This window comes from Chiloscyllium punctatum, chromosome 9, assembly GCF_047496795.1.
Source record: "Chiloscyllium punctatum isolate Juve2018m chromosome 9, sChiPun1.3, whole genome shotgun sequence".
NCBI classification, from domain to species: domain Eukaryota; kingdom Metazoa; phylum Chordata; class Chondrichthyes; order Orectolobiformes; family Hemiscylliidae; genus Chiloscyllium; species Chiloscyllium punctatum.
The window spans coordinates 46,715,566-46,732,630 of NC_092747.1; the positions used below are offsets into that span (position 1 = coordinate 46,715,566).

The window sequence follows — 17,065 nt, forward strand, 5'->3', positions numbered from 1 at the left end:
TGGAACTGATAAAAAAAAATCTACATAAAGAATTTGAGTTACTTGAAGTACTTGACCTTAGGACCATTTTACAGACAGCTAATGTTTAGGTTAGTCTTTTTCAATTAATCCTTTTGAAACTGATAGCCAATTTTTATTGCTTTCATAATTTAAAGCATTGGAATTACACATTTTTTCCTCAACTTCCTTTAAACATGGAACAGTATTGTTTTACAATAATTTATTTGTTTTGTGCTGATCCATATAATTTTAAACAAGCAAACATTACCTGTGAAGTACAAGGACATTTAAGACTTGGATGTTATACACTGCTAGTAGATTAAGCTGTAATGTAAGAGGGGCTGCAGTTTGGACAAACCAGCAATAGGCGTTACTAAAGAGTGATCAGGAACAGGGATGTGGCATATATTTCCATTCTGGATTAGTGGTGCTAGAAGAGCACAGCAGTTCAGGCAGCATCCGAGGAAAAGCTGAACTGCTGTGTTCTTCCAGCACCACTAATCCAGAATCTGGTTTCCAGCATCGGCAGTCATTGCTTTTACCCATATATTTCTATTCACAAGCTCAAGGAACAATGACACCAGTTTTATTCTTCAACTGAGAACTTCATTGACAAAGAGTCACTATGGATTCATTGTGATTAAAATTATTATTTGTTCAGTGGGAAATTAGTTTTTATTTTAAGCTATTAGGAATGAAATTGCAAACCAACTCACTTTACGCAATTGGACTAACTGAAGAACTACTGTTAAAATATATTAATGCCCCTATTCAACAAATTATATAAAACAGGCTAAACAATTTCTCATTTTAAAATTATTTCACCCAAAAGTATAACAGAATAAATATAGTGCTTCTATAGACTAAATATAATTGAAATATTAAACACAACATGTATTGCAACAGCAGTTTGCACAACAGAAAATTGTCTCAAAGTAGATAACGTTAGGCTAGCAAAATAACAGATGAAATGTAAGAGGGTTAGAGAGAAAAGGCGTACTATCAAAGTATAATCAAAGAGGAGAGCTTTGATGTTCTGGAAAAGGGAGAGGGGTGTGGTAAGTCAGTGAAAGCTAGAGAGAATTTCTGAACCACTGTTGTGGCTAAATGAGTCAATATTTTATTGGTATGAGAAACATGGTGCATACAAAGAAGCAAGGCAAGAAGAGATCATCAACAACAGCATGAGGCTATGAATAAACATGAAGTTGAGGATTAAAAGTTTGAACTTAACTTGCTGGAACATAGGAAACTTTAAGAAGATTGAGCAAGCAGCATGTAAATGAGAATGTTGTGCTTTGAAAGAGTTTAAACCTGCAGTAGATGGCTAGGATTACAGTCAAACTCTAAGTTGAAGTGAAGTTTTATGCAAGTGTGAAAAGGGAAATGTTAGAGGTTCAGGCAGTGAAGTTGTAGAGTTGGAAAGCAGCAATGAATGATCTGATTGTTTATTGACCTGCCCTCACATCAATGTTGTCCACATTAGAATTCAGGTTTAGTGAAAATTTGCAGGTGATTTAATTAAGATAAACTCTTGAAGTAAAACTATTATGTCGATGGAAGATCCAAGGTCACAGACAAAGTTCAGTCACTGAAGTGTTTTGGATACTGCAATTAATGGTGAATCTATTATGTTCAGAAGGGAAAGGTTAATTAACTCCTCACAGGTGATATGCACCTTTTTGATTTCCAACAACATACTGTTGTATAATTGAAAACATGGAACTATAACCATGGGAAAGGTCACATAACTCAAATGTTACAAAAGCTGTACATGTCAGATTCATGCAGATGCCGTAATCTTCATTAACATCATTGAAAATAATCTTTCCATACTATGTATCTTATTCTGAATTCCCTCTAATAAGCAAATAGTTAAAACACTGCAAGAATAAAGAACACTCACAACTACAAGACCTCCTTCTATGATTATTTAAAATTGAGCAATTCATGAGTACAACACTCCAAATAATTTAGTTACATCTTATTTAAACAAAATAATCTACATCACATAATTTCACAACATAATTTTGATTTTAAAGATTAAACTTATTAAATAAACCCTTGTGATACTGCACTCATTATTTCACATTAGGTGAATGCATGAACAAAATATAATATCTTAAGGTTGTCTGATGCAAAATGTAGGAATAAACTAAAAGGCACAACTACATTGACCAACATAAATAGCACATACGAAAATGACACAAAGTTGCCGTTTTACCTGTTGGCTTTGGGCATCTTGTTTTGTGTACAGACATGCAAGCAACCGAACAGTATGCTTCAATATTCCCACCAGCTTCTACACGCTGAGTCATGTCAAAGCTTCTACATGGAGTTCTGCATGCTGTGCAGGGAATTATTTTACTGCTTCTCTAAAAGCAAGGTAAAATATTTAAGTTGAAGTAGTAAAGTCTTTAAATCGAGCCAACATTATTTATTTGATTTATTACTGAAGTTATAGTTTAACCGATCAAAATTCTGAAAAGAAAGAAATATTTTAGATAGCCATGAGGCAACTAGCAAGGAAGCAATTATGATCGAGTGAAATTCAGAATTTTTAACCGTGAGGAACTAAAATATAGTTCAGGAAAAGTTGGTGATTTAATAAGGTGCTGACTTTGAAACACAGAACAAGAAAACCAATATTTTACCTTGTATGAAAATGTAGCTTGATTCACTCAGAGCAGCAGTGAGGAAGCCATATGTAGCCTAAACATGCCTAGCTCAAAAAAGTGTGAGGTAGCGAAGGAATTGCTCCCCTAATTGAGTGCAGTGTCATTAGACTAGTAATCCAGAATCCCAGACCTGGGATGTGGTTAGGATCCCATCATGGCAGATGGTGAACATAAATCTAGATTTTAAAAAGCTAGCTAAGGTGGCCATATAGCTGCAGTCAATTTTTGTAAAATCCCATCTGGTTCAGTAATGTCCTTTAAAAGAGGAAATCTGCTATCCAAAGTCTGGCCTACATGTGACTCCAGACCCACAACAATGATTAACTGTTCAAGGGCAAAAATGCTGGCTCTGCTGGTGATGCTTTTCATGAGATGTAAACAAAAATAATTTTTTTTTTGCTACTGATCGCTATCTAAGGATCTTCTGTATAATAGTAAATGTGATGAATTGCAGGTATGACCATGAACAGAAAAAACACTGTCAAAAGAATCAAATGATTGGAGAGAGAAAGATCTGATTGTAACTTTCTCCAAATAACATTTTTTGAGACATTAGGAACTATCAGAAATAAGTTGTGAATGTTTCCTTCCCTTCTGCATGAATTGGTGGAAGAGGGAAAAAATACCTAGCCTAAAGCTATAATTTCCATATTTACAAATTCAAGAACTAGTTGAAAAGAATACATTACACAAGGAACAACACAGCATTCATAATAACACCATTAACTTTGATCATTTAGCCACAAAGAAGCAGCCATTAGAAGCCTCAGTCTCTTACTTTAATAACTGAGTGTAACCATATTGTCACTTGCCAAAAGGTTTACAGTTGTAAAAAAAAAGATTTCTCAAATTAAACATCTGACAGATGTATTGAGCTCTTCTGCAAATATTTGCCAAGTTTCTACACCAATAATTATAAGCCATTTGTAATTAGCTCTAAGTTGCCATGGTCCTACCGGCTGCTCTCTCATTAGAGACAAACGACTAGTGGTGATTGAACAGAGTGTCATCATGATTCAGGAGAGGGGAGAGGTTGAGAAGGACAGTCCTACATGGTAACTTCAGCCACTGCAGGAAATGAACCCATGCTGTTGGCATTGCTACAGTGCAACCAGCCATCTAGCCAACTGAGCGAATCGACCCCCAATTAGCTTTAGAATATAAATTATAAAGGATTATTAGATACATTTGTCAGTTAACAGATACAAAGCAGGATACAAATTACCTGTTTAAAATCATTTAGGCACCTGGAGCTACAGAATCTTTTATGATGGCCATCATGGAAAAGGAAGTGGTTTCCAGATCCTTTATTATAACAGTATATCCCACACTGGTCACAGCAGTTCATTACAAGTCCATTGGCTTGTCTATATTTGTTGAAACAAACATCACTGCAAAGTTTGTGGACGAAATTCTTAAAGCTTACTTCGTGTCGAATCTATAAAAGAAATGTGAATTGATATATAGATTGCACCCTTGTAAATTACCAGCCAAGATGTGAATATTTAAGGGAATATACATTAATTAAGAATTATTTCTTTAACTGCTTTTCATTGCTCCCATCAATTAAATCTTTCAGTTGAGTTCCACAATCTAAGTTGTGTAACTGTCCTTTGTATACATGTAGCTTGCTGTGTTCAGATTTTGGATGTTTGGCAGGGACTTGGCCCTCCTGAGAAAAGTGGTGGGAAGATAGCAGAAATGATAAATAATTGAGCAGGTTGGTACCAAGGCGATTCCTGCCACTTCAGAAATCAGTTCAGGGTGGGCAAGTGCATGCTCAACTTTCCTGATGGATTAGGGGCACAGGATTGAGGGGGCAGAGGGAAGGCTGCTGAAAGACATCCCCAGTCTTTGCCTCTGATTCCACTTTACTCTTGACCCCCACCTTAAGATCTTCTTGCTGTTCAACCAGCAGTCTGGGCATTTAAAGTGATGCAGCCATTCAGAAGGGCTGTCAGTCTCCCATTGGTGGCAGCTGAGGTTAGGTTGAATATTGCTGTTGTGGCACAAGATTAGCGGAGAAGCCAGCCACTAGGTGCCTGATTGGCTCTTGATTTGGTACGAGCTGAGTGTAATCTACCCCTATGCTTAGAAGAAACACAAATCAAAAAGAGGGAAATCACCATCCTTAATTCTGGTTCTCAAACTAAATACAGAACCGTATCACGTTCTGTTTACTCTTCTTCACAACCTCTTTCATTACAAGTTTATTAACTGACTCTTTCACAGTGCCCAAAACAATATCTAAAACAGCCCATTCCTTAGTTGATTCCTTGATATACTGACCTAGAAACCAGATTTCAACGTATTTCAGGAAAAAATCCTCCACAGTAACACTGCAATTTGTCAGCCTGGTGGCACAGCAGTCAGCATTGTCGCCTCACAGTGCCAGGGATCTGGGTTTGATTCCAACCTTGGGTGATTGTGTGGAGTTTGCATGTTCTTCCTGTATTTAGGTGGGTTCTGCTGGGTCTCCGACTTGCTCCCACAGTCCAAAAATGTGCAGGTTAGGTGGATTAGCCATTGTAAATGCAGGTTATAGGATGAGTTTAGGTTTGGGTAGGGATTTTATTCTATGATTCAATTTGGTTTGCTGACCCTGTATGATTGGAGTCTCCTCTGATCACTGCATTATCTTTGTTACATGCACCTCCAATTCCCTGAATTATATTCCACTTGACACTCAAACTACTGGAAGGCACCTTTTTAACTAGTTCCAGTCATATTACTGAAAACAGCTTGGTCCCAAAGCTTTCCATCTTGCACTCCTCAGGACAAATGCAGGACAATTTATGGCATAGGAGGAGAAGAGTGAGATTGGCAAGTTGACTATGATTGTTCTACACGCTTCCTCAACATTAATAAAAGTGCATGGCTTGGACATACTACTTTTGATGGCAGAGAACATGTCACTACACATGAACATATACTCAATTTATTGCCTGCCAGAAGTGACAGTATGAGCTTGATGGTTGTTCAACTGCCAAATTGCAGAATCCCATCTAACTGTAGACATTCTGGTTTTGGAAATGTGGTCAACTTGCCCATACATCATAAGAATAGGAATTTCAGTGCTGCTTGTGTGATGCTAGGTATACAGAACATAAGCCCAAAGGATTAGCTGATTAATCAAACAACACGTCCCTCTGGTTGCTTGTCATCGACAGAATACAGACTGTACTCAACATCCTGCACTTGTAAAGCCCAAAAACTGTCTATAGTTAGATTTGGTTCACTTCACAAAGGCAATTAGGGATAGGCAACTACTGCTGATCTGTCCAGTAATGCCAGAAATTCCAGAAAATTAACATTAACCCAGACACCAAAACCAAATCAGCAGCGAAGCAATGTCTGGTATATAATTAGAATTCACGAATTATAGAATAACATAATAAATCATTTAAGTATGGAAAGCTGCATTTTTATTGCCCTTGAGAAAGTGATGGTAAGCTGCTTTCTTGAACTGCTGCAGTACACGTGCTCTGGGTTGATCCAGAGTGCTGCTGGGGAGGATTTTGGAGGACTTCAACTTTTGTATAGTAGAATCCTGTCCAAATAGTTTGTGAAGTACTATTTTAAATACTCAATTTCAGTCAAACTCACCATAGTACCTAATGACAAAAGGCTTCTTCATTACAAAACCTCTGTCCCCATGTTCTTGTCTCTCTTTCCAACGTCCATTACCACACTCAAACACATTCAGCAGGCACTCTTCAAAATCTTCCTATTGTTGGCTGGCCAACCCACTAAGACTTTGAGCCTGTTGCCCATCCACCCAAGGCAGTCAGATCCCAGCATGACATGGGCTTTGCAGTTCTATGCTCCCCCCACCTTCAGAAACCTGCCAAAACTCAGACTCTATTGCTTGCCCTTCCCACCTTTCCTGTCAAAACTCTGGCTCTATTCCTTCTCTGTAGTCAGTTTGAGGCTATGGCAATTCTATAGCCCCCAGCCTGCCAAACCAACTTAAGACTTGGGCTTTGCTTCACCCCTCTCTTCACTGGTCTGCTGCCTTTGCAACTCCACCAAATGGCCATCATCAAAGCAGGATTTCCCACGAGTGGCAGCTCTACCAAACCTGACCCCGGTCTTGTAATTGGTTGAGATTTTTCAGACTTTCTGAGATTCTCTCCTTCCTGCTTTGGCCAAGTTGGTGGAAGCTGAGGGGAGCTGAAGCTCAGAAAAAAATTAAAAGTCGAGATTCTACCATCCAAAGTCGAAGTTCTCCAAAGGTCCTCTGAAATCATAACAGCACTGTGGGTTGACCCACAGCACATGCACTGCAGTGATTCAAGAAGGCAGCTTATCACCATTTTCTCAAAGGCAGTTAGGAACGGGCAATAAATGTGGCCAGCCAATAATGCCTATGTTCCACTACACAATTTTTAACAAAACTGGCAGAAACATCTAATCACTAAAAGAATAAGTACAATGGATCTCTCTTCTCCTTACAGGTGAAGGCTGATATGACTTAAGAGAGGTATTTAATATTCTGAATGATCTTGGCAGCAATAGGTATGTATACAAAAGCAGAAACTAAAGATGTTGATTATTAGATGGTCACTGAATAAAATAAGATGGAAGCAAAAAAGAGCAGAACAGATACTCTAGACAGGATAAGGATGAGACAAGGGCAGAGTGCCATGTCAAGGGTTGGGTGATAGAAACAAAGAGACAGCCTTGACTGACAATCATGGGACACCTTGGATCAATAAAAGCAATGCCTGATGCATGTACTGCAGGAACTAAGTAAAGTGATGCCAGGTCAAATGTTTAACATGCAACTGTAAGTCGACAAGATTGGAGCTGGATATGTATGTGATTTGGAGTGTATATAAATAACGAGCTCTTGTGGCTTTTCAGAATATTATCTTAAATTGGCTAAGGCTGGCTCTCTCTCCATGTGATTAAGTGAATGATTAATAACTACCTGAGTGTCCTGGCGGTTTGTTAAGTCACACCAAAACAGTCACCATGACATCAAAAAGGGAATCTAGAAGAAACCACTTTGCTACAGTGCAAGAGTGTGGAACTTGCTATTACGGGAAATACATATCTATTTGAAGCATGACTGCATAACCTCATGCGATGACAGGACAGAGGACGAGCAAAACAAAGATAGAGAATGCTGGAGAAACTCAGCAGATCTGACAGCATCTATGGAGAGAGAACCAAAGTTAATGTTTCAGTCTGGTATGATTCTTCTTCAGAACAGGGTTTGATAGAACAGGACTTGACATTAGGGCCTAGTCAAACGGTTACCGTTCATAAGAAGATAAAGAACCAGAATTGCAGTTTTAAAGTGCTTTGCAAAAGAAACAATCACATAGGTGTAGTTCAGGATAGGAAGCATTGCCTAGAAGAGTGAAGGCGGCAAGGTGAATTGAGACATACAAGACAGCACTGGATGATTATTTAAACTGAAATGATGTGAAGGGTAATGGGGAAAAGGCAGGAATTTGGTATGGAGTCAAAATGCTCAGAGAGCTGGGGCTGATGTGAAAGGCCAATTGGCCTCCTTCTACACAGTAACATTGAGGGAGAAGATAGATCCTATGCTTATCGAAGACAAAAATGGGAGGAGGCTTGGGCAGCACATAAACACTGGCATGGAGTGGATGACATGTTTCTGTGCTGACTTTAATTTTAATTGAGAGAAAACAGATTACACATTGAACAAATGAGTCGAGATCTATTGTGTTTATCTGACATGTAAAAAAAATGTAAACATCTAAGAAAAAATAGCATACCTCAGTCATTTTGCCACAAATAGTACATTTCCCATAATTTCCTTGGGTAACGTGACTTGTATGTGCTGGAGTTTTCTGTTTTTCTTCATAAAATGATAGGCAGGACGTACTGCAAAATTCCTGGAAGGTTTCACTGGAATCCACTTGTGCAACAATTGTTCCCTTCATATTAGTTATCTCTCTGTGAAACAGGATAACAAGTCTCAATATTATCTAATAAGCATTTTACAAAAACCATTAGAAACAAAATGTTCGTGGAGGAATAAATGGTCTTAAAAGAAACTATTTTTTTTGCGCTCCAGCAAATACATTTTTAAATAAATTGTTTTCAATTTTGTTTTTATAATATAAAATCTGGTTTATCCTTCAAGCCAAAGGTGACTATGTTTATCATGTGAGCTGTTTTCTAGGGTTCTGCTTGGTATATAATTGACCGCCAAGATTGGCGTGTGCTGTTTTGTAGGGATCTGTTTTAAAATGACAGGTGTTTCTGAGTTTGGGACTTCCTTTCCTTAGACTTTCTTTTTCTGATATGTTTTCCCTTTCAAGGACACCACATTGTTTTTATTTGGTTGCATGGGTGCAGTGATCCTGCATGAGTTTCTCCAAGGACTTTTGAAGTCGATTTCAAAACTCCTGCGAAGCCTTCAGGAACTGACTAAGAACTATTTGCTCAATTTTCAGGTGAAACTACTTAAATTATTTGAACAGTACAAACTGTTTTTGTCAAAAATAAAAATCAGTCCCACTGTCACTAGCCCTGAACTGTTTACAAATGCAACCTAAAATGGACTTCGAGTGTTGGGTACAATTTTAAACTAGAATTTCTAAGTCAATAGAATTGATCCATTACACATTTTGGTATTTAAAGTACTTTAAATAACTTTACCTTTCACATACTATGTCATGAACAGCTTCAGTAATTTTTTTTTATTGGAGGCTTCCCCCCCTACCCCATCAGAGGTTAAATGTTATCATCTTCGTCTCTCCGATTTCTCTTCGTCAGATTGGGCAACCTCGGAATGTAATTGCCAGTTTTAGAAAGTATTAACTGGACTGAACAAAGCCAGCATGAGTTCATGAAAGGCAAATGATGCTTTACAAATCTACTGGAACTTTTTTGAGGATATAAATAGTAGAATAGAAAAGGGAGAACCAGTAAGTGTGGTTTTTTTTTGGATTTTCCAAAGGCTTTTGATCAGATTCTTCTAAGAAAGTTGGCAGCAAAATTAAAGCACATGACATAGGTGTGATATATTGGTATGGATCGAGAATTGGCTGACAGACAGGTAATAGAGAATGGGCATAATTGGGTCCTTTTCTGACTAAAGGGGTACTACAAAGACCACTGCTAGAGCTCCAGCTATTCATGATATATATTATATAATAGAAATGACCTAGATGAGGGAAATAAATGCAACATTTTCAAGTTTGCTGATGACACAAAACTAGGTTGAGAGTTTTGGTGAGGATCTAAGGAGGCTTCAAGGTGATTTAGATGAGTTGAGTGAGTGAGCAAACACATGCCTGATAAATACTAAGTGGCTGAATGTGAACTTATACACTTTGGTGTGAAAAACAGAAAGGAAGAGTATTTTGTGAAGAATGTACGCACAGCAAGTATCTGGGAATCCTTGTACACGAGACAATGTAAATCAACAGATGCAGCAAGCAATTAGGAAGGCAAATGGTATGCTGCCCTTCATTGCAAGAGGATTCGAATTCAGAAGTAGAGATATCTTACTACAATTATACAGGTCCTTTGTGAGATCACACCAAGAGTACTATGTACGGTTTTTGTCTCTCTTTCTAAGAAGGGAAATTTGGAATTTAGGAAGTGCAGTGAAGGTTCATAGGGATGAGAATCTCAGGGAGTCCTTCTCCCACTGCAACTCCCAGGTCATTTCGTCTGCCCTGAAGCTCTTACTCTATGCTACTTTCTCCCCACCCCACCCTCCTCTCATTTCTCTCTCCACCCTTCAGGCTCTCTGCCTGTATTCCTGATGAAGGGCTTTTGCCCGAAACGTCGATTTTACTGCTTCTCGGATGCTGACTGAACTGCTGTGCTTTTCCAGCACCAGTCTAATCTAGACTCTGGTTTCCAGCATCTGGAGTCATTGTTTTTACCTAGATTCATAGGGATGGCAGGCCTGACCTATGAGAAGACATTAGTGAATACAGGCCTAGTTGAACCAATTTCGAAGGATGAGATTGAAATATATAAAATTCTAAGAGGGCTGGACAGACTAGATGGAGGAAGGATGCTTTCCTTGGCTGGGGAGTCTATAGCCAGGGGACATAATCTCAGGATATGGGGTAGACCATTTCGGACTGAACTGAGGAAAAATCTCTTCACTCAAAGACTTGTGATGCCATGGAATTCTCTACCACTGAAGGGTGTGGAGGTCAGATCAGTGAATTTATTCCAGAAAGAGACAGATAAATGTTTAGATTTTAAAGGCATCACAGAGTATGTGAAGAAAATGAGAATATGCCTTTGAGATAAGAGGATGAACCATGATCAGGCTTGAAATGCCAAATGGCCTACGTCCTAGTTCCTATGAAGAATGATAAGCGATCTCATTGAAACTTGCAAAATTCTTAAAGGGATAGACAAGCCACATACAAGAAAGATATTTCCATTGGTTGGGGAGTCTAGAAATCGGAGCACAATTTAAAGAAAAATAGGATGCTGCTTAAGTCCCAAATGAGGAGAATTGTTTACTCAGAAGATTGCAGATATTTGGAATTTGCCACCACAACAGGATGTGGAAACTCAGTCTTTGAGCATGTTTAAAGTAGAGATGGATAGATTTCTGATTACCAGTGCCATACATAATTATGGAGATAGGGTGGCTAAAGGGCACTGCAGTGTTTGATCAGCCATGCTCATATTGAATGGCAGGGTAGTATTATTGGGCTGTATGGCCTATCCCTGTTCCCATGTGGGGTTTCTGGTGCAAATTAGCTCTGTTCTAACAGGAGATTTGTGAATTTTTATTTCTCAACTAATGTCAAAACAATGACAAGCATTCAATGTTTCAGTTCTGTTTCACACTCAAATCATTAAAATTTTAGATCTATCATGAACTGCTTAATTTTACTTGTGGCAATGAGACAAACAACTAACTAGGTGACTAATAGTACCTAATTTCTATATACTTAAGAATCAAGTGAACATTTATTTTTTAAAAGATATCAACAGAAAAGTCTAAAAATGTTTGCTGAATACTAAATACTTTATTACAATATTCTGGTTTCCAAATAATTTTAAATTGAATTAATTGGACTATTATACTAGTTTTAGTGTTTTTCCCATAAATACCGTGATTCTTGCAGATTGGTCCTGTCTTATCAATGAAACACCCTCTCCTGTGCTATCACACCCCTCTTATAATTAGTAATTATTGGTAAACACTTTTTACTGGCAGTCCACCTCTAGTGTGAGGTCACTAAATATGTGGCATTAAAAAAGGACAAATTTGAAACTTACGAAGATGAATCATCTTTTTGGAAGTAAACATTATACATTCTTATAAAGCATAACTCACTATCCATGGCAGTGGGGTTGGAGCTTGCTATTTGTAAACATCAGTAAGCATAGGGGCATGGAGTCATAGAGATATACAGCACAAAACCAAACCCTTCAGTCCAACTCGTCCATGCCTACCAGATATATGTTGTGTTCAAACGAGAAAAATAAATCAGCTTATGTATCCAAGTATAGCAAAAGCAAACAAAGTTTTTGAATATTTAGAGTTAATGAGCAAAGCAATTAGTATTCCTATTGGTTTAACAAACTTTGTTCAATAAGTTAACTAGGTGCTTACTGACTCAGATAGAAAAGAAAAATGGATTCTTTAATTTCTCTTCTTTTACCTCTCCCCATTTTACAGCCAGTCCTCATGATCCCCTTTCCTTCCTTCTTTGTAGTATGCATACCAGGTATCAGTTAGCTAAATCTTATTCTAAAACATGGTAAATCTGCGTTTGTCAGTCATCTCAGTTGAATATATAAGACCCCATTATGTTATTTTGAGGAAGTTTAGTGGTTCATTCATCAATCAACATTAGTGGATTTCCATATGAAATGGTTTTATCAAATTTTTATCAAAATATTGGCTTTTATATTTTAAACAGAAGAGTGACTACACTTCAAAAGTAATTAATTAGCAGAAGAACAATAAAAAATGGCCTGGGGTCACAAAAGATGCAATGTAAATTTACATCACACTTTCTTGCACACAAATCTTGTAGTGCCACAATAGGTCAAACCCTAGATTATATCCCTCAGTGAAATTCCAATACAGCACCCACAATTCCAGCACGTAATTGATAGCATTCTAGACAATGAAGAAGGTTTTCTAAGATTACAAAAGGATCTTGATCAAATGGACTAATGGGCTGAAAAATGACAGATGGAGTTCAATCTAGATAAACAAGAGGCATTGCATTTTGGTACAACAAACAAGGGTAAGGCTTATACAATTAATGGTAGGGCCTTGGATAGTGTGGTAGAACAGAGGGACCAAGGGGTGCAGGTACATAATTCTTTGAAGTTTGCATCATATACAGACAGAGTGTTGAAAAAGGCATTTGGCATGCTTGCCTTCATTGCTCAGTCCTTTTGAGTATAGGAGCTGGGAAGTCATGTTGAGGTTGTATAGAACACTGGTGAGGCCTCTTCTGGATTACTGTGTCTGGAAGGATATTATCGAGCTGGAGAGGGTCCAGAAGAAATTTCGAGGATGTTTCTGGGTAAGCAAGATCTAAATTATAAAGAAAGGCTGAATAGGCTGGAACGTTTTTCACTGGAGCATAGGGAGTTGAGAGGTGATCTGATAGAAGTTTGTAAAATAATGAGGTATAGATAGAGTTAATAATGGTTGCTGTCTTTTTCCTAGGATGGTGGATTTCAAGACAAGGGGGCACATTTTTAAGGTATGAGGAGAGATTTTAAAAAGACATGAGGCAAATATTTTACACAGAGGGTGGTTTGCATGTGAAATGAGCTTCCTGAGAAATTCGTTGGTGCGGGTACAATTTACAATAATTAAAAGTCTTATACTCCACAACCACCTGATGAAGGAGCAGTTCTCCAAAAGCTAGTGCTTCCAAATAAACCTGTTGGACTACAACCTGGTGTTATGTGATTTCTAACTTTGTACACCCCAGTCCAACACCAGCCCCTCTAAATCATAACGTTTAAAAAATATTTGGATAGATACATGAATAGGAAAGATTTGGAGGGATATGGGCCAAGAGCAGTGTTATGACACGGGGTAAACCTCTCTGTTAATTTAAACCCATCACACAGAGAAGCTCACCTAGTGCCTAATCTGTTAAATTTCGAGAGGCAAAGAACTATCCCTGATTTCATTATTTAAAGTAAAAATTAACAATTTCATTCTTTAAGTCCAACAGAAAACATTAAAACCACAACTATTTATAACTCATTTCTCTTAAACCTATCTTTTACCTCCCACTCTACAATACTGGTCTGATAAAAAAAACCTGATTAAGATTTTTTTAAAAAATCATGTTTCAAAACCAGCCAGCTTTGTCGATTCTCCTTTGTAGATTTTCCTCTGTATTTTCCTGGGTCATCTTTTCTTCAGTCTTCTGCTGCACAACTTTTCTTAGGTACCTTTCAGAGAGCTATTCGGCTAGCAGTCTGTACTTACTTGTTGGTGCTCTTTGCAGTTCTCCCTAACTGTTCAAAATGTCCGGTTTTATACCCCAACACGTCAGATCAATTCATTGGTTTGATGTCACCCCAAACTGTAAAATTCAAATTCGATTGGATTTTGGTCTCTGGGCCATAATTTAAACTGATTGACCAAATTTGAATTTGTTTTGTGTCATGACAACACAGCACCAGTTATTTGTATCAACCAAATGTTACTTTTTTAAATTGTTCAGCACACTCTGTACTTTCAGTCTTTGCCAGCTTCCTCTCTCTCTTAAAGGTACAGTACACACCTACACCTTCACAACACAAGCAGGTGAGACCAGTTTAGTTTGGGATTATGTTGAGCATAGATTGGTTGGATCATGCTATATGACTATATCCAACGATTGATACCTCTTTAATTCTGTTGAACATATAACTAGGGCTTTTAAAAAAAGAGTTGAAAATTTATTTTTGAGGTAAAAACAGTTTGATCTCAAACATTTAAAAATATCATGCAATGAAAATTGAACTTGATTTGTCTGAACACAGTACATCAGGAGTCCAGGTAAACCTTGTGTATTACACTGCATATCATTTCTGTGCCATGAGGTATATCCTTTCCATGAGAAAAGTCCACTGGCTGGTAATGTATTGAAAATACCATTCAGTGTATACAAATGTCAAATTACAAATGCACACTCAACATGAAACTGATAGGCAACAATTTCTTGTTTGCATGATTAATGTCTGATTAACCTGAGCTTAAAAATAATTAGGCTTCTTGGTTTTACGGCACTGACATCTCCATCTTTGAGATTAATATAGTTAGAATTGATTTTATTACAGAATGGTCTGTCAATTGATAGTGTGACTTTCAGTACTGGAAATCCACTAGAATTGTAATAGCAGAATATCACAATACTTCTCTAGCATGCATCAAGCAAGTAATTTTATAACATAAATAATTGCATTTAACATATGCTAAAGATTTTCCAGGTGGTATATTTTTATGAAGCATCAATCTTCATCATAATTTCACAGAATTTCTTATGCTTCATAGATTTTCAGCTAGTAACCATTTCAATAAAATCTTACCAACACCAGTTATGTGGATAATCAGATTTTAATATTAGTCGTTCATTAAATGAACTGTCCATTGAAGTAATTGTTAAGAAATCGGGCACATTTTACTGCCAAAATGATAGCAGGTTGAAATGATGTGCTGTTATTGATGTGTAAATTAGCCAACACTTTATAGCGAAGAAGGAATACCCAGTGATTTGGATATTGCCACAAATTATTTGATTTGTGCTGAGAAAAGAGCAGATTGACTTAACTTCCTTGTGAGGTGTCGAGAGGTTGCTGCATTTGCACATTCATTGCCAATTAAACTCGCTGCAGAAAGCGATTTTTGAAAAGATTTGTAGCTCAGGTTGAGGTTCTGGATATAAGTTTGCTCACTGAGCTGGAAGGTTCATCACCATACTAGATAACATCATCAATGAGCCTCTGGTGAAGCACTGGTGGTATGTCCCATTTTCTATTTATGTGTTTAGGTTTTTTTGGGTGGGTTTTGTGAATTCACAAAAGAGGAGAACAATAACAAACTGCCATTCCTAGATGTCACAGTAGAGTGAACAATCAGAGGGGAACTTCAAACCTGAACCGACAGGAAAATAACATACATGGACCAAATACGTAACTACAGAAGCAATCATTCCAACACCTGCAAACAAAGCTGCATTAGGACACTATTTCAATGAGCCACCACACACTGCAGCACAGAGGAACTATGAAGAGCAGAACAAAAATACCTATACAGCATATTCAAGAATAACAAGTACCCAATAAACACAGTCCTCCAATTTCTAGCAGCAAACCCAAACAAGCAAACATGAAGGGCCCAGAAACTCTAGCAACTTTACCCTATGTCAAAGATAGCTCTGAAATGACTTCCAGACTACTCAGACTCCTTGGCACCATGGTAACCCACAAACCTACCAACACACTTAAAACAGTGGCTTACGAACTTAAAAGACCCCATACAAACAACAAGCAACATGAATGCCATTTACAAAATACTTTGCAAGGACTGTAACAAACACTACATCAGAGAAACAGGCAGAGAACTAGCCACCAGGATACATGAACATCAACTAGCCACAAAAAGACATGACCCACTATCACTAGTATCCTTACATACAGTTGAAGAAGGACACCACTTTGACTGGGACAACACAGGACAAGCCAAACAGAAACACATGAGAATTCCTTGTAGAATAGCATTCCAACTAGAACTCTATCAATAAAGACATCGATTTGGATCTCATCTACCATTCTCTGAGAAAAAGAACTGGAACTAATATCACTCACCCAAAAAAATCCAAACACATAAACAGAAAATGGGACATACCACCAGCACTTCACCGGAGGCTCACTGATGGTGTTGAGATGTTAATTTGTTCTGCTCACCTTCAAGAATTAGATGTCCTGGGGGTAGGGTGGTATGTTTCTCTGTCTTGCAGGTACAATGTAAAAAAAATTACATTATCATCTCCTATTATTTAGAGTAAATTTACATTATTGCTCCCTATTCAGAATCAATAAGAACATTGCAGTTAAAATTCTGACTACACACTGCAGTAAATAAAACTGATTTACACCGGATCTTGCTATAAGAGATGATTTACATTACACTGTTTCTGGAGAAAAATCAGGTCATTACATTGTGTCTTGAGTGGCATGTGACAGTGGGGGAGTGGTTGGGAGTTGTCTTGTGAGCATTACTGACTGTGATGTGAGATTTTGTACAAAGGAAGAACTGGTTCTTTGTTCAGAGAGCTTTTCTTAACACGCTTCGCAAATGTTGCGAAGAGTGTTAAGTGATCCTCCAAAGCTTGTACTTGCTTAATATATTCTGACAGTTCACAGAGGTTGGCGCAATGCAGTTGCATAGAGTG

At 37.8% G+C, this 17,065-nt stretch overlaps 1 protein-coding gene across 3 annotated transcripts in view; it reads right to left on the reverse strand.

The window, feature by feature from the left end:
• The window catches only part of zmym2 (zinc finger, MYM-type 2), a 163,295-nt gene that overhangs the window by 83,205 nt on the left and 63,025 nt on the right, over nt 1-17,065 (reverse strand). For all 3 annotated transcript variants that reach the window (XM_072577409.1, XM_072577410.1, XM_072577411.1), the window contains 3 exons: nt 8,432-8,612; nt 3,904-4,116; nt 2,225-2,375 (listed from right to left, as the gene is read on the reverse strand). In XM_072577409.1, the coding sequence (XP_072433510.1) occupies nt 2,225-2,375; nt 3,904-4,116; nt 8,432-8,612 (545 nt within the window). The remainder of the gene's footprint in view (nt 1-2,224; nt 2,376-3,903; nt 4,117-8,431; nt 8,613-17,065) is intronic.